At 37.5% G+C, this 21,912-nt stretch overlaps 3 protein-coding genes and 1 pseudogene across 6 annotated transcripts; 2 read left to right on the top strand and 2 right to left on the bottom strand.

Moving 5' to 3' along the window:
- Nucleotides 1–690: 690 nt before the first annotated feature.
- Nucleotides 691–4,975, bottom strand: LOC135612935 (uncharacterized). 2 transcript variants are annotated; one of them, XM_065109769.1, is made up of 8 exons: nt 4,875–4,975; nt 4,676–4,803; nt 4,307–4,392; nt 2,886–3,032; nt 2,690–2,798; nt 1,819–1,942; nt 1,328–1,598; nt 691–1,115 (listed from the first exon to the last, which is right to left on the bottom strand). In XM_065109769.1, exons 1-8 carry the CDS (start codon nt 4,946–4,948, stop codon nt 1,014–1,016), a joined length of 1,041 nt encoding a protein of 346 aa, XP_064965841.1. In that variant the 5' UTR covers nt 4,949–4,975; the 3' UTR covers nt 691–1,013. The 2 variants fall into 2 exon arrangements, with proteins under 2 accessions (XP_064965841.1, XP_064965842.1); XM_065109770.1 differs by having other exon boundaries at nt 4,676–4,966.
- A 202-nt stretch (nt 4,976–5,177) lies between these two features.
- LOC135612933 (protein EMBRYO DEFECTIVE 514-like) lies at nt 5,178–8,230 on the top strand. Its single transcript, XM_065109768.1, has 2 exons — nt 5,178–5,557; nt 7,791–8,230. The coding sequence occupies exons 1-2, from the start codon at nt 5,204–5,206 to the stop codon at nt 8,115–8,117; spliced, it is 681 nt and encodes a 226-aa protein (XP_064965840.1). The 5' UTR covers nt 5,178–5,203; the 3' UTR covers nt 8,118–8,230.
- Nucleotides 8,231–9,809: 1,579 nt separating this feature from the next.
- LOC135612934 (phytanoyl-CoA dioxygenase-like) lies at nt 9,810–13,587 on the top strand (annotated as a pseudogene).
- A 1,238-nt stretch (nt 13,588–14,825) lies between these two features.
- Nucleotides 14,826–21,580, bottom strand: LOC135612932 (plastidic glucose transporter 4-like). 3 transcript variants are annotated; one of them, XM_065109764.1, is made up of 14 exons: nt 21,414–21,580; nt 20,892–21,185; nt 20,425–20,536; nt 20,089–20,156; nt 19,732–19,864; nt 19,547–19,646; nt 19,346–19,458; nt 17,939–18,032; nt 17,694–17,847; nt 16,903–17,049; nt 16,724–16,797; nt 16,248–16,336; nt 16,015–16,129; nt 14,826–15,157 (listed from the first exon to the last, which is right to left on the bottom strand). In XM_065109764.1, the coding sequence occupies exons 2-14, from the start codon at nt 21,163–21,165 to the stop codon at nt 14,975–14,977; spliced, it is 1,656 nt and encodes a 551-aa protein (XP_064965836.1). In that variant the 5' UTR covers nt 21,166–21,185; nt 21,414–21,580; the 3' UTR covers nt 14,826–14,974. The 3 variants fall into 3 exon arrangements, with proteins under 3 accessions (XP_064965836.1, XP_064965838.1, XP_064965839.1); XM_065109766.1 differs by having other exon boundaries at nt 21,303–21,551; XM_065109767.1 differs by having other exon boundaries at nt 21,327–21,551.
- Between the last annotated feature and the right edge of the window lie 332 nt (nt 21,581–21,912).

Here is a 21,912-nt window from a genome sequence, read left to right as displayed (position 1 = left end):
TGTCAACTTCCTTGGAGGACTTGATCAGTAGGTTGGTCTGAGGTAGACAAGTGCAGAAGTATTATGGAATTGATGGACTGAGAAACAAAGTATGAGGAGTTCAATGGAGGATTCAAATTTGGAGATGGAATTATACACTTAAAGATGTATCAAGTGTACCTTGATGAGGAGGAAGCCTTATCAACTGGGCTTGAATACTTTGGAATGAATGGACTGAGACTGTTGATTGATAAAACAGATGGAGGAGGTCAACTTGGACAAGACAAGTAATACAACTTCCCCTTCAAAGGTGCTCAAGGGATGTTATGATGCAGTGTATTAAGCTTGTCTTGAGCTTATTTTATGCTGGGATTTCCCTATTTGTAAAACATTCACATGTTAAACCAAAAAACAAAAAGAGAAAAAATAGAGCTATAATGTTAAGACAATTTGATAAACTAGATTAATTTAAACTCTTATTTGACAATCTAATAAGAGATTGACATGAGGTATCAAATAACCTTTTTAACATAATTGTTTGACAAAAAAAAACTGTAAAAAGACTGACCAGCCTCTGTAGCTGGTGTTCTTACACACTCTGTCTGCAGCTTTCTCCATTATCATCAGTAGTTTTCAGAATATGCAGAGACAAACTCTCCATCTGTCATGTTCACACTATAAAAGAAGATTATGACAAAGAGTTATCCAATATGTCGAAACAAACTCTTAATCAATTACATAGTTTTTCAATGCCACCAAATCTTTCTCACAATCTTCTTAAACCATATATACTAAAAGACCAGCAAGCATGAGCCATGCTTGAACTCTCTGAAGTTGATGGTGTAAAAGAAAAACTGAAGATGCTACATCGGGTGGACATTTACAATATAGAGGTAGGAAATACACTTTTCGTAGAGAGGATATAGTAATATATACTTAGTTTCCATGGGAAAAAGACTGCCTACCAGATGCTCTCACATGTCTCTTCCATTTCATCTCTAGAGCACAACGGTTAGTTGCCTCTCAAGATGAAACTACAGGAGTCCAAGTGTCTTTAGCTGCTGAACATGCTCAGCTGGAAGGGGTGGCGGGCACCAATCAGTGCCCTCGCCGTCAACGTCCTCCACGACATACTCCTGATGAACACCGACACACCATTAGAAGGTTTAGTAGAGAATACTGGATGGAATTAGACGGGAAAAAGATATCAGCTTTGGCATAAATTTCTTGTTTTGTGCACTAAAACAAAATGAAACTGCGAAGCAGGAAAATCGATTCATGGCTCTTTGCTTCAACAGGAACAAAACAAGGAAATGAAATGCTTACACAGAGAGAAAACAGGACTCACTTTTGTTAGCATCCGTTTAGCAAGTATATGATAGTGACGCTGCCAAATTCGTTGGCCGACCATTGTTGCCACGAGAACACTGTAAAATATGCCAATAATGGTGAACAGCCCAAGAATGATTAATCCTATTATAAAAAGCAACGGTAGACCAGCTTCGCCAGCCCCTCCCAAGCATCCACATTCTCCTGCTGTACTTGCACAACTTTCAAAGCATGTGGTACAATCGGTCCACATACAGAGGGTGCCAGGCAGATGACAATCGGCACACATACTGAAAAAACAAAAAGAAAATGAACGCATCAAAAACATGTAGAGTAGGAGAACGTGTGGAGATGGGAAAGAATGAGAAAGTAATCCATTTTATTTAATGATTACATTAGGTTTATACAAGATTCACTTAAAAGCATATACATAACAAATCACATAGAAATGGATTTACACTATTACAAGATATGACAAATTCCAGAAACTAAAGGATAACAGATGCTAACCCTGGTTGACAACAACAAAGACATAACTCTCGACATGGCTGAGCCAAATCATTGCGCACTCGTCGATCATAACAAGTTATAAAGCATCCGGATAACCCAAGCAGCGCGAAAAATAATAGTGCCCCTGCATTGTAGATAAGTATAATGACGAAAATTAGCATGAATATGATATAATGTCCAATCTAAAAGATCCAAGTATTATGAGATATAAAACAACAATGTACAAAATTTTATGGTCGAGACAAATCTTAATACATAAGCATGTGAATCATTATATTCCAGACATTACATAGTAAGAGAGAAATTATCTATTTTACTGGAAACAGTTTCTGAACATGTGCTGCATGGAATGCTGTCAGATAGCATAAATTTGTATATTAAAGGTCTTAAACCTATGAACTAATGACTTGCATGAAAAAGCAATAGCTATTATAGGAAAAGAAAATTGTGTAGTTTAGGCCCCATGTTATACAGGATTTTTGTCGGGAATTTCAAGATTTTAGCCAAACAACTCAAAAGTTCCACTAAATAATTCCCACCCTCACATCCCTTCCCAGAATAATCTTATGATAATTCCACTCTCCAAATCCCCCTAGAATTCGATTTCCAAATCCTGTTAAACATGAAGATTTCATTTGGGAGAAACACCATAAAAAACCCACCTTCCAGAACTCACTCTCCAAATCCTAGAATTCAAATGCCAACGGAACACATGAAATTTTCAAATCCTACAATTTACAAATGCCAACCGCACTTTCCATGCTTCAACATAAACAATGCACTACAACATGAACAAGCATGAGATAACACCTTTATAATGTAATCAATAGATAAAATCATCATGAAGTGCTCTTACAGTTTAGAAGCATACCACATACATAGTAGAAACTAATTTTGCTGTCAAAACCCCAAGCCAACCGCAACCAACTGTTTTGAGAGCTATCAACCAGAAAGACCAGATATGCCAACGAAGATATTATCTGTCTCGAATGCACAGAAAAAAGGATTAGTGCAAAATAAAAATGTTGGATTATTATCAAGAATGAGATGGGAGAACTTAAGCTTACGAGTTGAACAACTGCGAATATAGACAGTATGTCCCTAGTAACAAAGAATCGGAACTTCAAGGTTCTCCATTTCCTGTCTGCATGAACATGAACCCTCAAATAGTATGGAGCCTTGCAGGTTGTGCAATGGGAAAATGCAAAACCTTCCTGATGAAAATGAAAATATGACAGAAATTAGCTACCTTGGAACTGGATATATTCACAAACATTTATGGAAAAACAGAAGAGAAGAAAAATATCAGTGAAACTTAGGTGGAGCATTTTCTAATGGCATATTGTCAGCCTTTAATCCAATAAGCAGATTTGGCAGTTATTACTACTCTAAACTTGATTTGATTTGCATAAATTTGACATAAACTTTCTTTCGCAGTTCTAACATATGACATTAGCAAGCCTCTACATTTGCTGATCATTCAAGTGATTTATTCTTCAAGTGCTGGAGATGATCCCTTTGCCCCGTCCATCTACTCCGACCAAAATGCAATTATTTCCACCAAGTGAGAAGAGAAAGAAACAAATTCCCATATATCCAATGTCAAGTAGCCACTAAGATTCTAGTTTCCACCATTGTAAAAGTAACTATATCGTGAAGATGCTAGGCTAGGTAAACAAAAATCATTTTACAATTTCAGATGTACCAAGGCATGCATTTGTCATGAATAAATCATCCCTGAATTTGATTTTGGAAAATTGCAGATCACTGCTGACAGAGTGTTGGCCAGACATTTTTAGAAGCTTACTGTCTTGATCCACGTTTTTTAAAATGGTGAATGACAGCATACTAATACAGGAAAGGACATCGAACAGCTTTGGCCAGTAACTACCTCTAAAATACTTACATGGTGGCAGAGACAATATAATTACTCCGGGAAATATCTTATCTTTGTTGCCCTCTCTACACCCTATCAATAATCCATTATTTCCTCTAATGACTACATCCTCATACTTTCATGTGCACAATGATATCATCTTAATCAGTCATCCATAATGATTATTTAGTAGTCTGTTTCTTAGTGTTCGTATGTCTAGCGACCTAATTTTTCCTCAGCAGTTCCACTGGTACACCCATCTTGCACATATGAAATATTGTTCAGACCTAATTAATCCTCAGATTAGAAGACATCTAACATTGGATCCTTCCTGATACCTTAGGATACTGAATCGGACATCACATTTCAAATTCATTTCACATAAATAATAATAATAATAATAATAAAGAAAATGTTTGCATAACTATACTCGTGATTATCAGATCTGATGTTTGCACCTCACACAAGAGATCTATGACAAAACGTGATTCATGACGCCATTTGCTTAAAGAGCAGTTCATCAGCAGGATGTTCTGAACATACTTGAAGATGCATAAATGCAGCATAGGCGCCAGAAACCCTATCTGCTACAGACACAATTCATTCACTCACCTTGACAGACCGCCAGTGGTCCAAGCATTCACGATGGACGTACTTGGAGGTCCCCTTGCACTTGCATGGCGCTATGAAGTCCCTTCCTGAAATTCCAAATTCCAATTATGAAAAAGGAATAAGTTTGCAATCAGCTCAGGTGACTCTCTTTTACTCCTCTCATAAACCTTCTATGTCTCAATCCCAATCGCAAGAACTTCCACGTTTGGAGACGCAATCCCCACGATTTATCCCAAAATTTCATGGGGGTAGTCAAGACCCAATCTTTAATTGCGAGACAAAAAACAGAAATCGAAAAGAATGTGAGAATAAACCCTAAAGAAAGGGAGGAGGAGAGAGGTACAGAGTAGAAGGGGAGAGGAAGACCACCATCAGTTTCGAGACAGATCCGGCACTGTAATTGCTCGCCAGGGCCAGCTTCGAGGTCGATCTCGTTGGGGTCCAGGACCGGGATCGGCGCCATGAGAGGGGAAGAGCTCTCGGGATCCGCCATGCCTCTATGTATACCGAAACAGTGAAAAGAAGGGCAAGGCGGAGGATGAAGAGACAAGAAAAGAGATTTCTCTACCTCTTCGTCGTCCCTCTCTCTCTCTCTCTCTCTCTCTCTCTCTCCTTCTCGAAGAGGAGGGAGGAGGAGGGCATGCGAGTTTGGTGATGAAGCGTCGACCTTCTCTTTATTGGATATATATATATATATATATATATATATATAAATAGAAAATATAATATATTAATTTTTTCTGATAAATCCCCCATTGGATTTTTTTTCCTTAAAATGTGATAATTAGTAGATAATTCCATCCACCACCTCCTCTGCACGTGACAAAGCTACCTATTTATATTCTATCCATTAGTGTTAGGGTTTAGTTAAACTTACACGCTCGCTCCTCGTCGATCATGGCGGAAGATCTCGCGGATAACCCTCAGTTACTCGAAGGAGACGAGCTCATGGCGGAAGCGGTGCCGGCTGAGAGCGGTGGCAGCGCCGAGAAGAGGAGAAGAGAGGAGGCCGGCGAGGAGGACTCTGTTTCGAAGAGGCAGAAGCCGGAGGGTTGTTTGGAAGAAGAAGGGACGGATGGAGTTGAAGGAGAGGAGGAAGTTGGAGGCGATGTGGAGGTGCGAAGAAGCAGGGACGGTGGGGAGTCGGAGGTGGCAAGTATCGGACCGAAGGTGTTTACGTCGTCAGTGGAGATGTTTGATTACTTCCTGAAGCTTCTCCGTTCCTGGTTGCCCAATCTTAATATCAACAAGGTGCGCCTTTTGTTCCTCAGCAAATTTCCTTTCTTTACGTTGATACAGGAAAAAGTTCGTTTCTTTGTTGTTAATTCGTTTTGGAGACATGATTTGTTTAGTTGAAATTACCTTAATCTTGCTTGAACTGTGTCAGAAAAGGATCCATAAATATAGTTGAAATGTGCAATCTTGAGAAAGAATTTGTGTACGTGAGCTTGGAATTATAACAAACATGTGGTGGGAGAGTGTATTGCTGCTGATGCAACCTTTTATGCTTTGAGTTGCTAAGGGTTACGTTTGCCATACGCTTTTGTTCAAAACTAATGTTTTTATTTCATAAAAGAAGAAGCAAAATTTTATATGAATCCCTTTTTGCATGCATTTATTTAAAGACAATCACACCAATAAGAAAACAAGAAAGAAATTTTTTAAGACACGTGTAGAATTTTCACCTATTGTGCACCTGCAATTTTGGATCTGAATGTTGACATTGAATATATTATGTGACTGAGGAAGATATGTAAGTTCATGTGGTTTCCAAAAATTTGACCTCCTTGAGTTAGGAGAATTGTAATTCCAGTGCTATTTCTTTATATAGTTTTGCAAGCTAGACCACTTTTAAAGAGTCCATGGATATGTAGGAAATGAGCTCCACAGGAGTGAGGGAATGGATTTTGAAGCACTCCATATGATTTGAGTATATATGCATATGTATTCTTGTTCAGGCAAAAATTGTATTCAGACTAAAAGGATGTTCTGATGACTGATTCTATATAGATTATTTGGACTTCTTAGAATCTTGAATCCAGATTGATGCTAGTCCAAAGCTGATTGTTGAGTGTGATTCTAGGTTGATCCAAGTCAGTTGCACTTTAGACCAGCTTCTTGCTGTCCCCAGAAAATTCCCAATTAGTCTTTTGTTGGTTTGGTTGATTTTAGCACAATCTTCATTGATTCTCACTCATGGTTGAACATTTCAGTCCTAATCTGGTCCAGTTTATGCTAGGATCTCGACATAAAAACCTATGGTGTTTCTCGATCCTGGTAATGTTAATTTTATTCACAAGATTGACTGCTGGGAACCACATGCTGCAAATAAAACCTGGAATGCTGTAAAAGTTCATGTGGGATATTTGGTTCAAGTTGGCATGCACTACAAGCAATTAAGAAGATACTAAAAATCAAATATTTATTCGAAATAAAATGTTTTTATTGTGATGATAACAATTAAATCAAAACTAGTAACTGCTGGAAGCAAACTTAAGGAGAGAAGTAATTGAAATTGTTGGAAGAATGAAATTTAATCGATCTGGATTAGCAGCCTACTGAGTTAGTGTTTGAAGCATGTTGAGGGTAAAAAGTGATCTATTTGATTAATTTAAGGAGTTGCTCTGGATTGGCAGCCTACTGAGTCAGTGTTTGAAACATGTTGAGGGTAAAAAGTGATCTATTTGATTAATTTTAAGGAGTTGGATCTGAATTAGCTTGTTGATTTTAAGTGATAATTGAATTCTTTTTATCTTGTTTGTAGAAGGAATAAAGTGATAAGTGCAAGGGAGAAAATGACAGTATCACTTTACCTCCAAATTGCAGTTATCCATTTCAGTTCACCTGATGCTGGAAGGCAAATCATCTAGTACCAATGCTTTCGTTGGTGTTATTGGTTTTGTTGATTAGTTTGGTAAGCTATGATGTGCAACACTTGTCCTGAGTTTAATGTGAATTGATAATGAAAGGATGAGATATGGGAGATTGAATATTGGTATCTTGCATGTTATGAAAAAAAATCATTATATTTTTCTACTGCACTCTCTGTTTATCCGACAGTTTGCTCATCTTAGAAGAGTTGAATCTTTTGGTAGCTTCAGAGAATTTGCTCTATGGATCACCTCATGTTATAGTAGGGTCTACTTGGCCTTGTTCATTTTGACTTTCCATTACCAATTAGATCAAGCTGTACACTGTTTCACGTTGTTATGGATTCTCTCATTGGAAGTCTTTCTTCCCCTTATATCTCTTGCTTATAAACAAATTGTGGGATCCTTCATTGATGAATCCGATTTCCAGTTGATATATGGCATCCTAAAGGTGCTAAACTGGCAGTTGTATGTTGCATAACATCAATATTGTTCATTTATTTATCATGTTTGTTCTTAATATGGGGTCTTATACAGTAATTTTTGCTCATTATCAAAGAGTTTAATAACAGAAGTTATGTTTTTAATTTACAATAGTGCTTTTTATATTTCAGTATGAGCACATGGTATTGCTGGATTTGCTGAAGAAGGGGCATCCTGAACCTGCCAAGAAGATTGGAGAAGGAATCGAGGCATTCCAGGTGCGCTATCACCCGACATATAAAAGTCGATGCTTCTTTCTTATTCGGGTCGATGGTACTACTGATGATTTTAGCTTTCGTAAATGTGTGGATAAGATACTCCCCTTGCCTGACCATCTGAAAGTCCAGTCAACATCAGATAATGATAGGGTTTTGGGCAACAAACATGGAAGCCATCAGAGAGGAGGTGGCAGAAGAGGTGGTCGAGGCTATGGAAAGAGGGGTGGTTTCAGGAAATGAATGTCAGAATTTTTTTTTCCTTCTGATTTAAAATAAATGCCAGATTGAATTTTATTTTACCAAAGGGAACCATTATGCACGAGTGCTTTTTATAAAATAGAGCCTTCTTTCTATTGGTATGGATGCCATGTCATGCATTATTTTGGTGCCTTAATCAGGAATTATATGTTCCCATCAGATTGTCATAATCTCATTTCATTATGTTACTTACAATTTAATATAATCGAGAGCAATTTGGTGGTTCCTAAAAGAAAACATTTAATATCTCTCTAATCTTTTTGCCTGTGGTAGTGCTAAACCTTCTGTGCATGTAGTCGTGTGATGGAGCTTGATGTTATCAGTGTTCAAGGGCTGTAATAATATTGATCATTTGGATAATTTTGGTGTAGTGTTGGTTACATGTCTCCTGAGTTCAAGTGCGACGATATGAATGTCGTGTCTACTTCATTGTTCAAGGGCTGTAATCGAGTGAGTGCAGTAGCTGTTGGTATACAGTTTCTTTTCTTTGTATCTAGGTCTTAAAATTTTGATATTCTCAACTTAATGAAGTGCCCCTTTTGGTCTTGTGTGCATCAAGTAGCAATTCTATAGTGTCCATGGAGTCCTCTTTTCTTTTCTTTTCTCTTCTGGATCAGTGATGTTGATATATTGTGGGAGCAAATCTGTCTTGTTGAGAGGAACATTTAGAGTTCATACTGATAGAGGCTAAGATGTATTGTTGTTGTTATTGCATTTTCTGTACTATACTGGCTTTGATGTATCCTATGATGTATTATCAAGTGAAGTGATCAATCTTGAGTCAAAAAATGTGCATGATAAGTTGCATGTAGTCTCAGATCAGCCCAAGAACATTTGGGAGGCAGCCACTATGAATAGACACTATTAAATGTCTGCATTCAAATATAAGACTTGAGGACAAGAAATTGTTCATCCCATGCCTTTTTGGGTTTCAGAAATCAGAGAAAATGTATATGAAAAAAAATACATGCATTTTCCTTTTATCCTCTTTTTATTTGCTATTGAAGAATAAGAAAATTCATTTTATGCAATTAAATATACTAAATCATTGGTTTTTTTATATTTATCTTTAAATTTAAGTTTAGTCTATGCACAAAAAATTACATATTCCAGTATTTATGATTATACTAATACATTAGATTTAATAATATAATTCTTTTAATGCATTTGATCGAAGATCTTACTATCAATAATCAAATTATTTATCAACTAAGCTAGTTGAATATTTTTAAAATATATTGAATAAGATATCGAATCCTTAACTCTTAGTAAGTAAATCGTCTCGAATTGACACCATATTAATATTTTAGATGTACAAATTTATGGGTTAATATTTTAAATCCTCTAATCTCAAGTGAGGGAATCATCCTCTTGTTTTAGATAATTAAATAATAATTCATGTAAATTTCTTAGGATGTATTTAAATGCACATATTATTATTCATTACTACTAAACCAATATTTTAGATATATATTGTTAATATTTTATGTTATTAAATAATTATTAATGTAAAATTGAAGGGAATATTATTCATATGCTACAATGAAGAATAGAAATAAATATGTTCTCTCCTAATTTGGAAGGGACAGATACGTAATTTTATAATATTATTAGATTTAATATTTTATTTTATTTTATTTTATTTTAAGCGATTTGGTATTGACGCGAGCAAACGCGCGGTGAGTCGCTCCGACCACATCAGAAGATGACCGGGAAAGGCTGATCGATCCTTGGGGTGGTGGAAGCGAGCGAGCGCGATGGCAAACGCTGGCAACCTCACGGCCGAGCAGCTCCCGGATTAATCTTCCGGGAAAAGAAATCCAATAGTTATTTCTTGCAAGGTGTTTGATTCTCGAATCGTTCTCCAGCAAGGAAGAGGTCGGGAAGATGAGGGATCGAATGGCGGAGTTGTTGGACGGGTTCGATGGGTCCTTCTCGTCCATCTTCTCCACGAAGAACCAGGTATTAGAACATCACGAAGGTCTTTGGGGGTTGTAGATCGAACAGGGAAGAGGAGAAAAAAGAGGGTTTTTTTTGCCTTTGATCTCTTCTCTTTACATTGATTTAGCAGCAGCATACGGACGATTACTTCTTTGAGGGCGCCGAGAAGATCTCCTTCTTCTTCGAAGGTCTGTGCGTAATGAACTTTTCTGTTTTGGTCTTGTTCGGTCGCAAAGATCGTTTCTTTTTTGGTTAGAAGTTGTGTGTTGTTAATAAAAATGTTATTACTATTTTACTGATGTAGCATAAGCTAGTCATGTTGAAGTTGCTACATGTGACAGAGAAACAAATGACATGAGCATATCAACTGATATCTCCACTTTATAGTAAGATATGTGATTTTCTGCGACTATGCATGGATAAATATGAAAATATTTGACTTTTAGATGGGTTCATACACAATCTTCTCACTAAAAGAATGTCTCTTTACCTTGACGATTTACTTCCTTCAAAATTAAAGTTAGTCCAACTGGTCTCTGACATTGATTTACAAAAAGCACTGATGATGGTGTTGTACACATTTGTTTGAAGAAAAATAGATTGCCATTATTTACCATTTGCAGTCACTTTTGATGAAGATCTATCCAAGAGAATCTGGGCCTTAACTACTAATTTGATTGTTGGAGTGAACATCTGTCACCATTTGTAGTAGGTGAGTTGTAGTAGAAGAGTGACACTGTGGAGATTCTTTAAGAGAAATATAAAATACTGTGGTTGTGAGTTGCTTATGCACCTGAGGCAGCAAAGAGATACTTGTTCATGTTGGAATTATTATATTAGGATGTTTCTGTGAGCATTTGTAGTAGGTGAGTTGTAGTAGAAGAGTGACTTTGGAGATTCTTTAAGAGAAACATAAAATAATGTGGTTGTGAGGTGCCTATGCACCTGAGCCACCCTTGTTGGCAAGGTTCATATGGTAGGATAAGCTGTGTACAAATATCAGATTATTCCACAGCTTACATATTCTCGTGCTGATATAATGTGATGTCTATGCTTCATTGCTAAGTTGTTGCATCCATTTTTCTTTCTTTCTTTTTTAGTTTTTTTATTTGCACGGATTAGTTTCAAGAACCGTGCTATCAGCTCATTTTTTTAACTAGCTTGTTATTCTGTGAGAAACTTTTCTGATGGTGCTTGCAGAGAATGCATTTGGAGAAGATGGGCATTTGAAACAGCTGAAGGAGCTCTCAATAAATAAAGTTGGCCATGGTTTGTCCGCCAGCTGTCATGCGTAATTGACATTTCATGTAGTATATAACACAAATGTGTTTATTTATAGTTGGATGTAGATATTTGATATCTAGCTCTCTGATTTACTTCTAAGAGAATTTATTTATTTATTCTTATCTTCCTCTGCAGCACTACATGAAATAGATCCTGTCTTTAAAGAGTTCTCATTCTCGGACAGGGATGCTCTGCTCATTGGATTACAAGAGAACTGTGGTTATACAATCCATGTATATCTTTAAGGTACCTTCTTAATAGTCCTAGTTTGGCTGGATGTCAGAAACCTAATCATATCCATGTTTGTTGTTCATATTATTTCAGCTAATAAGTTCATTGTTATTTGGATTTGTCGTGCAGCTAATATTGCTACAATCAAAATCTTATGATACTTGGAAGCTACCTAAGACAAATAGATAACATGAAAATTAGGTCTTTTGTGTTGAGAGTTTTTCTTTCTCCGTGGCTGCTTTTTTATGCTTGTTAATTGATTGCAAATGTTGTATATTACCAACTTAACAGTGATTGTGATCTCTGTACAATTGGCAATTTAGCAACCGGGCATTAGTGGGGAAGCAGTACCACACCAGGATAACTCATTTCTCTTTACAGATCCTCCATCTTGCACAGGATTGTGGCTAGCACTAGAGGATGCAACTATCACTAATGGTTGTCTCTGGGCCATCCCTGGCTCCCACAAGTGTATCTTTCTTTCCTAAGCTTCCTTAGGTTTTCTATTTTGTTTCTTGTTTGATGTCATATACTATATACTTAACTACTTCCAAGTGTAACAGGCTACGACTAGTGCTTCTGAGACCTTCTCTTCTAATAAAGAAAGAAACTGGTGCTTCTAAGACCTCTCCTAAAAACTAGGAATCGAACTACTCCTAGCAGAATTGAACACATAACTAGAAGACAAAAACGGGTAAGCTATCCTTGCTTTCGATCTGTAACTACTTTATCAAAGGCTCAGTTCCCTCTCTCTTATTCCTTATCTCTGTGGTGCAAACTGAACTGCCCCTATAGCATTCTTACTTTCCTGTCCATGCTTGACATTGATTTAGATGGCCTAAAGAGGAGGTTTATTAGAGATGAGAATGGGGTTCACTTTAATCATCCTTCACCATCCTATGATCACAAGGATTTTGTACCATTGGAAGTAAAAGCAGGCTCTCTAGTGGTTATTCATGGTGATCTTATACATCAAAGGTAGTATTCTTGGCATCATCATTATTTCTTGGTAGTGATTGTAGACTTGACTTTTCTTCGGCAATTTCTTGACAGTTTTGAGAATAAGTCTCCCAATTCAAGGCATGCCTTGAGCTTGCATGTGGTGGATACCAATGGACATGTCTGAGCCAAAGACAATTGGTTAGTATACAATTATCCCTCACTTTATGTAGATCTTTGCTTGGTGTCTTATCTTGATGCTTTATATCAAACACTTCAGATTTTTTTTAGAACCAATCTGATCCTCAACCACCTCAGCAAGTAAAATATCCATTTGTTGTTGGCAAAATCACATCTTTCTTGTCTCAATCACCTTTCTACTCTGTTCCAAGTGATGGGCATATTATTAGTTCAATAGCTGTGCACATCAGATTGCAGATGCTCCCTGTTGTGACAAATTTCCAATGAAGTGCAATTCTGTCTTCTGTGAAGAACATCTACCTCGAGATTAGTTTCAATGAGTGACTTGGGCTTTGAGATCGACACAAGTGTGCCATACCATGCTCGTGTTGATAAGGACAATACTCATTACATGCATCAGGAGTTCAGAAGTGAAATTGTGTTGGCATGCATGCTATAAAATGATAACTGAATTGTTTAGAACACGATGCTATATAATCATCTGTTAATCTTGTTCTTGCAAGGAAGTTTAGGATTCAAGTTTCTTCTTTTGGCTGCACAATTTGAGATGTAACACAAATCGACTACTTTCTTCCAGGATTCAGAGAAAAGTTGAACCTGAGCCAATCTATGCCAGTTGATGGAAGCAGCAATGCACCAAAGAATGCTTCCTACTCTAATACTAGAGGATCCAGTGGCAGTATCCAAACTCAAGGATGTTAGTTCTGCTATACTTTTGTGTTTGTCATAACAATTAATCCCTCTCTTCATCTTGGAGATTTATCTTAAATGAACTTGTATCACAGGGATGATAGTTCTGCAACACTTTCTCGGTTGTCATAATAATTAATCCCTTAGCTTTCTCATGTAAAATAAAGTTCCTTTTTATCGCAAACAAACAAAATTAATTTATAAGGTCAATGAAAATAAATATTTCAGACCAATCAAGTAAGTCTTTATTTTTTATTTGTATTCATTTTAATGATTTTTCATTTTTTTAACAAAGAGTGAAGTTCTTCTACAAGCTATTGAACTTCACAGAACAAAAACAAAAAACAAAAACAAAAAGCAAAAGCAAAAGAAAAGAAAATAGCTTTCTTTAACACTTGGATGAACTAAGAGCGAAGCTCTTCTACAGGCTATTAGATTCAGAGTCTTGACCAGCCACTTTGGAGTTCGACTGTTACAACCTGAACCCAAGAAGAAGAAGAAGAAGAAGAAGCCTTTATGAGAAGACGACGTTACTGACCCATTCAGTTGGGCAGAGAGATCGGTAGTATCGCTGGAACTTCTCGCACTCCGGCGACTCTTCTCCTTTTGCCTTCCTACACCTGAACAGCAACCAAGAGAACCACCGCTTTAGAGAGAGAGAGAGAGAGAGAGAGAGAGAGAGTTACTGGTACTCGAGGTAGCGAGCGTAGCAGTGGCGAGTTTGGTTGGTGTAGGGGAAACGGAAATCGTTGGGCGCCGTCCCGATCTTTAGCACGTCCGTCTCCGGCGGAGGTGGCGCGTCGGAGACGGTGCCGAGCTCGCGAGCCGGTCACGGAGATTGCTGTACCCGAGCCACTCTGCACGTCTCTCGACCTCATCTTGTCGTGCGGATCAACCACTATCCGCCATCTCTCTCTCTCTCTCTCTTTCTCTCTCTCACTCTCCGCTGTTCCCATATATAATACAGCACGAGAGAGAGGAGTACGACCAGCAAAGTAGCTCGATATGGCCACCTGGCAGATCTGGAGGAGTCAACACAAATGTATCAGCAAAGGCTCAACTGACTTTGGAAGGAACAAGTGCCGCATGCATGGTTGACCAGCCATAATAGAAGCTAGTTTTGACTTTGGAAGAACAGCAGCACACATGGAAGAAGTGCCGCATGCATGGTTGACCAGCCATATTAGTAGCTAGTTTTGACTTTGGAATAACAGCAGCACACATGGAAGAGTGCTGCATGCATGGTTGACCAGCCAAATTAGTAGCTAGTTTTGACTTTGGAAGAACAGCAGCACACATGGAAGAAGTGCTGCATGCATGGTTGACCAGTCATGTTAATGGCTGCATCAATGTTAGTAGCATCACAAGTAGCAGCAGTCACTAAACTTATCTCACGAACACCAATGGAGTTCAAGAGGGCTTTCCATTAGTACAGATGCCAAGTTTTCCATCAAGTTTATCTTATTTGACGCATGGATCGAAGCTATCGGAAACCCGAAAACCGACAGCCTCCTTGCACAAAAAACACATATTTCTCTTCGACAGATTTGGTATCAAACAGCAACGCTGAGAGCGCGCTCGATCTCTTCTAGTGACCGTCCCTTTGTCTCGACGACATTCCCAGCTATGTAAAGAACTGCAAGCAGGCATACTGTTGCAAACCCTAAATACACCTTGCTGATTCCAAACTTGTTCACCACGCTCAAGAAGTAGAGACCGATCACGAAGTTGGAAACCTGCACGGAAGGATTCAAGTTAATTAGCCGGTCTATAGGAAAATGTTTGAACAAGAGAATCTTAGTGAACTGAGCTCCTTCCATTTACTTCTCCAAGGAGGCTATAGAACAGTAGGAACTGTCTCATTGACAGAAATATGTCAATGCTACCGAATTTGATATAGTTCAAACTTGCTGCTTCGCTACTCGATGCAAATGATTGGTGGAATAGATGATGAGAATCCAAAATTTTCACACTTGTTCTTGCTGCTTTACTACTTGTTGCAATCAATGCAAAGCTCCTTTCATTTGTCATGTATCATCAATCCAGCTGAGTACAACTGATACAGCAGCAGCAGCAATTTCACTTCTAATCTGTGCTCAAGAACATAAATCCTCCTGCAATTAGCTACTCCCTACTCCACACCCTAAAATGGCTTAATGATCATCATATTAATGGATAATGTTTCTAATCATCTCTCTCTCTCTCTCTCTCTCCAGGTTAAATTACCTTTCCATAAATATAACTATATACAACTTGGCATATCTGAGGTTTTTTTTGTATTATCTTATTCCTCAATCTGTGCTCAAGCACATGGATCATACTGCAATACTATAACACATGATGAAATGATCCTATGGCCATCACACACTTTATGTACCGTTTCTGACCATGTCTTCAGTCTTCCTCTCCCTCTCTCTGGGGACCTCTAGTTTTAACTACCTTTTACATGAGCCTTCGACAGCATGCATATCTGAGTTTTTTTCTCCTTTTTCCCTTTTATCGTCGGTTACCACCAATCACACATCCAAAACAGAGAATGTGTCTGTTAAATTCTCAGATGTTTATGCGTAGAAGATTAAGTTGCCTGTCTTACCCAATGCATGCCAAGAGACAATGCAACTGCCTTGGCTCTGATCCTGGAAGCAAAAATCTCCGGGAGGAGGAGAGCCGGTACAGGGCCAGCACCCAGTGAAAAAGACAGCACATAACTGTTAGAATGCAATTTTAACCAAGTTAGCATATATCGATATGAGTAAACCTCAAAAGGCTTGCAAAAATTACAGAAACAAGGGGAATGAATATTGCACTGGAATTATATTCACTTACAGGACTGTGCCAACCACTGCAAGTGTCCCTGAATAAGGTGCAAGGGGCTTCCATGTGAATGACAAAGAAAGCAGCAACATGGAGGCAGCCTTCAGAGATAGCAATATAAACGATCGGTTAGCAATTTATAACTTCCCAATTTAAGTGAAAAAAAAAAAGATCAGTTGGAGCAAAATATAGCCCTTGTAATGATCTCTACGCATCACTGCCTAGAATTGATATGCTTGGCTTTTGGGACCATAACTGCAAAAGTTTCCTACAAAATTATCTGGTTCCTCAGACAAAATTATTGCTACAGATGTTCATGCAATGCAGCAAAGATATTTCATTTAATATTTGAGGAATTTTCAAAACTAAACTGCTAAAATTTCAAAATATGAATTAAAAATACAGTAAAAAAGTAATGCCAAGAAATTATCCATATGCACTCTAAGTTACTTCAATTAGTTACATGCTTCAAGAAAAAGATGGACTACCATTCCACTAAAACTTGTGATCAAAAGGCTTTTCCTTCCTTGCTTGTCCATCAGAGAAGAAGCAATTGCTGTGCCTGAAACACCATCATAAAAACAGTGGTATATATCACAGTTTATGGTACTTAAACAAGGAATTTTTAAAATATATGTGGAGTATATTGGGAATAACAGGAAAGTACCAAAAACATTTGATGCCCCAACTAAAGCGCTAGCAGCAACATCAGAAGCAATTCCCGCACTACGGAATACAGATGTAGAATAGTATACAACAGCATTTATTCCAGCCAATTGTTGAAACAAGAATAATGCTGCTCCAACGCTCACAACTGCAGTTGAGAATGTGATCAGGAAATTAATTTAAATTGAACTGTACAATTCACATAAGCATTGAATGTATACTTCAAGGAATACAATTATAAAAAAGAAGAATGATGTGAACATGTAGCCTTTCTGTAGTCACATCAGCACATCAACCGAAGGATTTTTGGCGGATAAATAACATTTAGGTGATAAATTCCTATGGAAGGCTCAAAGGCTAAATCTATGTAAACCTATAAAATGATTGTTATGGAGATTAAATGGAAACTCATAGAGTCAAGGATTAAAATCTTTCTCCGCAACCAGTTTCGGCTATCAGTCAGACCGGTATGGTACCGATACGGTCCAGTATCTTTTGAATAAATAATAAATAACGAAATACCAACAGGTACTGGTCCTTGGTCAAACAGACCTATATCGATCAGTACATATTAGTCTGATTAGGATTTGAATCCTTGCATTGAACAATCAAGAAAATGTAAGGCATAGTTTTACTACTTTAATCAAGAATGCTAGAATCTATTTTTTACTTAAGAGCATCAGGAAACAAATTCATAACAAATCATATATTCAAAATTCAGGGGAGGAAAATTTATTTTATGGTCAAAGTTATAATACAGTTCTGGAGTATCACAACTATCATTTAGGTTACCTTTCCAGTAGCGTTTACCGAAAAGATCGAACCAACCAGCATCTGATTCGGTTGTGCCTTCACCACCTGCTCTTAAATCATGCATAACTTCAGTAACCTTTTCTTTTCCATAGAGTTTCTTTATAGCAGTTTCAGCCTGAAGAAGCTTTCCTTGCTGCAGCACAGATAATGGCATGGAGTTGAGCATGCAACGAGGGAAGACTAATAAGAACACCATCACTGAAATTAATACAATAAACAAGAACCTGAAACAGCCAGCGAGGGCTTTCGGGACAGAAAGCCATTCCAAGTGCCATCAGAACAGAGGGAACAATTGCAATGCTAAACATTGTCCTCCACCTAATCAAAGGACATAAATGTTATGAGAACAGTAAATATAGAGTAAATGAGAAACATCATGTAACGATTATAAAGACTACATTTCATATTTTGCATAACAGAAAAAATAGCATGACAATATGAATATAAAACAACTGCATTTCCACACTATAAAAACAGCAGCATAAATTTAGCTTATTCGAGTTTTTGATGACAATACCAACAATAAGATGGGAGAGGTATTGAGGTATTATCCACAAACTATCAAGATTATCAAATTACAGAATGTATCTAATAGCAATCAGAGAGTAAGGCAATTCAGGTACCAAATAACATGCATTTAAGTAATCATTTATCATATTACTAGTAACGTGGGACAACATAACCTTACTTCCCCACTAAAGAAAAGAAATTAACTTCTAGAAATGCTAAATGAACTTCATTAAAAACAAAACCAGCAAATAGAAGTTATCAAAACACTTAGTCATTTTGCCTTTTGCATCAACTGCTAAAACTTTGGTAGTTCTCACTTGATGTCCTAACAACTTGGAGACAAAAAGATCTACAATAACCTACATGGATTCCATATTACTAAATATATTCTACTAATTAGATGTTAATTAATAATATAAGCTGGAACTGAATCATATAAGAAAGATGTCATGACGGCTATTGTAAAAAGCCAATCTAAATCCTGAAAACATATTAAAAGGCTTAACAGGCTTGCTAATGTACTGAACCATCCAAAAGATGAAAAGCTAATAATATAGAAAAACTTTGATAACGCATGTCGCAGTCAAAGTTGAAGTTGATCAAGGGAGGGAAACTTAGAACTGCTATTTATTAATAATGCAGGCAGAATCATCCATGACTCAGGAAGCAATATGACAATACCATTTTTCATAATGCTCATTTTGGATACTTAGTAATTTCAAAATCAATGAAATGAAAGGGAAAAAGACATGTTCTTTGATTCGGTTGTGTTAATAGAATTATAAAGATTACCATTTTTACGTAGGACCTAGCCTGATTTATAATTTTTTTATTTTTAAAAAAGTTATGAAAAGAAGCACCTCATATAAATTTCAAATCTTCATTTTGTTTCTTTTCCTGTTAGAATGTTGTTAAGATATCGGAACTTCAGGAAATGAAGTCTGACGACTCAATAAATATCCACATTGAGTTTGCCTATGGATACATGTAATTCACTTTTGAACTGAATATCACACAAAATATTGACAATAAATACTTGCAGTACGAGATGTTAAATTACATCTAAACATGTAACTCTAGATACCAGATGCAACAAAAGAGATAAGTTGAGAAAAATCCACCATAAAGGATTTCCTGCTAAAGGCAATCCAGCCACCAAAGCCATGAGAATACCGATGCAAATGAAAAGTTGGTTGATGGATCCAAGTGCTCCACGAATTTCAGTTGGTGATATCTGGAAGTTGCTGATGTTTTTTAGCTATATGAACATTTATATAAGTTTACATGCTATGATCATCACATTGGATGCAAAATTCAGTAACCTCTGATATGTAGAGTGGCACAATGGCAGAAGAGATCCCAATTCCAATTCCAGCAAGCAGTCGACCAATTATCATTGTTCGTACATCTTGGGCAGTTGCACTGCAACAAGATCCTCCATCAAATTGGACACCAGGATCTGTCAGCTAAATAGAGTTTTTCTGTATAACTAAATCAGTCATCAAACCTGAGAAAAGCACCGACTGCAAGCGGAATTACATCAAGCTGGAAAGTTCGGGTCCGACCAAATTTATCAGCCAATGCTCCCCCAGTAAAAGAGCCGACAGTTGCACCTGCAAGAAGTGTGCTAACAACCCAACCTGCAAGTGAGAAAAATTAGAGAACTTTTGAGAATCTGAAAAGATGATAAAAAGAAATCCAACAACCTACTAACATAAATGGATGGAAAGGCCTTGATCAGCACATTTAGATACATTAAGTAGTTCTCGTGAGACTTTTATGTGTTTAGATGAAACAAGTCTCCATGCTTAACTAGAAGAACCAATTTGATTCCATCACCACTAAGAATAGGAAATGACTGTACCTTGTAGAACAGTATTTTCCACAATTGCAAGATCCCTTGCAAGATATTCAAGTGCTCCATTCACTACACTGCAACACAGATACATATCCAAACATATTAAGACCAGGGAATCCATTCAACTTTTGCATCAGGGAACTACAATGGACAAAGTTCCGAATCTTTTAAAAGAATAAGAACAAATGGCAATTGGTATTGCAGTCATTTTTTCATGCAGCTTCAACAAATTAGATTTGAGAAAAAATTACAGTAGAAAGTTCCCAGGAAATCTCATGGACAAGAAAAAGCATGGTTATGTATTTGAATAGTATTTTGGTCAGCTTTATATGGGAAGCATACCCAAGATGATATCCAAACAAAATGGCCCCCAAGCATGCTACACCAACATATGGCAGAACATTTCCTGATGATTTTGTCTGAGGTTTATCAGAAGGCACGCTCTCAAGGTCACCTGAAATAGAGTCAACAGCATAAGTTGCTTACTACAGATACTCATGAGAAGAAGAATAAGTCGCTGAATGAAAGTTCAAACAAAGTGGATAACTTTGGTCATCCAATTCCACATAGGACAACTCAGCGAAATTGTGGATAACTTCTTCATATATGAAGATCGCAGGAATCGTCACCCAACCCACGATGATGAATCAAATTAGAGTTAGATGAGAAATCTTTTGAATCAGAAATCGCATCAATCCAGTAACATCACCAACAAAATGAAATCTTTTTTGTATCATTTACACTAACGCATCAAGAAAAGCCAATAAAGAAGGTAAAAATTGAAAACAAGCGATGCGGAAAGAACGAACCAGACGCTTGGACTCTGACATATCGAGCTTTCTCCCTCGACCTAAAAATCCCCTCCATCCCGCTCCTCATCCGCGCCATCTCCATCCCAAAACCGATGGACGATCCAAGCCGCGAGCTTCCGCCGCAGAATCCACGGTCCGGCATCCACAACCTGTTCGATCCCGCCGTCCTCTTCCCGACCACACCAAAACCAGCCGAAACCCTGTTTCCGCGACCCGGGAAATGGAGGCCAGGTACACCTCCTTTGGCAGCAACCGCAGCGTTCTGCATCATCTTTCCCTTCTAATCCCCTCCTGTCACATAAATAGACATATTAAAAAAAAAAAAGGAACGATTGAAAGCGCCTGCATTGATGGGGACAATTCTGATCTCGACAGACCAATAAAACAACAGCAACATAGAGAAATCACCCAAAAAGACGACGTTTGCCTTACAGCAAAAGATTGGCACTCAATAATCGAAACAATCGATTCAAATGGGTCAGGAAAGAGAGGAAAAGATCGATCTTTGAGAGCCGGTACCGATCAAGCTAGTCCGAAGCGCAAAGAATCCCCTTCTGGGCGTCGACAGGAGCGCGAGAGAGAGAGAGAAAGAGTCCAAAACAGAGTAGCCGAAGCTTGGAACGATCCGCTCTCATCGACGGAAGAGAGGCAGAGAGAGAGAGAGAGCGCAAGTGGCGGGTTTGGATTCCACAGTGCAGGGGAAAAGGTCCAATACTGCATACGTGTCACATGATAAGGACGGTCGCACGAGATTTTGGTATTACTATATCTGTGACAGATCGATTAATCTCCAATATATGTTATATATTAATGTTTCTATTAATGATTTAGAGGTTTTAACGTATATTTCCATCTATTTCAAAATTGTGTATTTATCCTTATAAATTTCATGTGAATATTATATTCCCCTGTAAATATTGATGTTATCATAAATTAATCATTTCTATAGTAAAAGTAAAAAAATTTATATTTCATTTGATAATTTTTTCTTAGAATATTAGTTAGTTTGGGTGATAAA

Source organism: Musa acuminata, chromosome BXJ2-5 (genome assembly GCF_036884655.1).
Source record: "Musa acuminata AAA Group cultivar baxijiao chromosome BXJ2-5, Cavendish_Baxijiao_AAA, whole genome shotgun sequence".
NCBI lineage: Eukaryota > Viridiplantae > Streptophyta > Magnoliopsida > Zingiberales > Musaceae > Musa > Musa acuminata.
This window is presented reverse-complemented; position numbering and strand designations above follow the sequence as displayed.

Excerpts from the sequence above, each read along its gene's own strand:
- LOC135612935 (XM_065109769.1), bottom strand. The coding sequence starts at position 4,948 with ATGCCCTCCTCCTCCCTCCTCTTCGAGAAGGAGAGAGAGAGAGAGAGA. Across the intron at positions 2,799-2,885 it reads TATTCGCAGTTGTTCAACTC|ATAATATCTTCGTTGGCATA; the intron begins GTAAGCTTAAGT and ends CATTCGAGACAG. Across the intron at positions 1,943-2,689 it reads TAGTTTCTACTATGTATGTG|GGGCACTATTATTTTTCGCG; the intron begins GTATGCTTCTAA and ends TCTACAATGCAG.
- LOC135612933 (XM_065109768.1), top strand. The coding sequence starts at position 5,204 with ATGGCGGAAGATCTCGCGGATAACCCTCAGTTACTCGAAGGAGACGAG. Across the intron at positions 5,558-7,790 it reads CCAATCTTAATATCAACAAG|TATGAGCACATGGTATTGCT; the intron begins GTGCGCCTTTTG and ends TTTATATTTCAG.
- LOC135612932 (XM_065109764.1), bottom strand. The coding sequence starts at position 21,165 with ATGATGCAGAACGCTGCGGTTGCTGCCAAAGGAGGTGTACCTGGCCTC. Across the intron at positions 20,537-20,891 it reads TGTCAGAGTCCAAGCGTCTG|GTGACCTTGAGAGCGTGCCT; the intron begins GTTCGTTCTTTC and ends ACTCTATTTCAG. Across the intron at positions 19,647-19,731 it reads GCAGTCGGTGCTTTTCTCAG|TGCAACTGCCCAAGATGTAC; the intron begins GTTTGATGACTG and ends ATCTTGTTGCAG.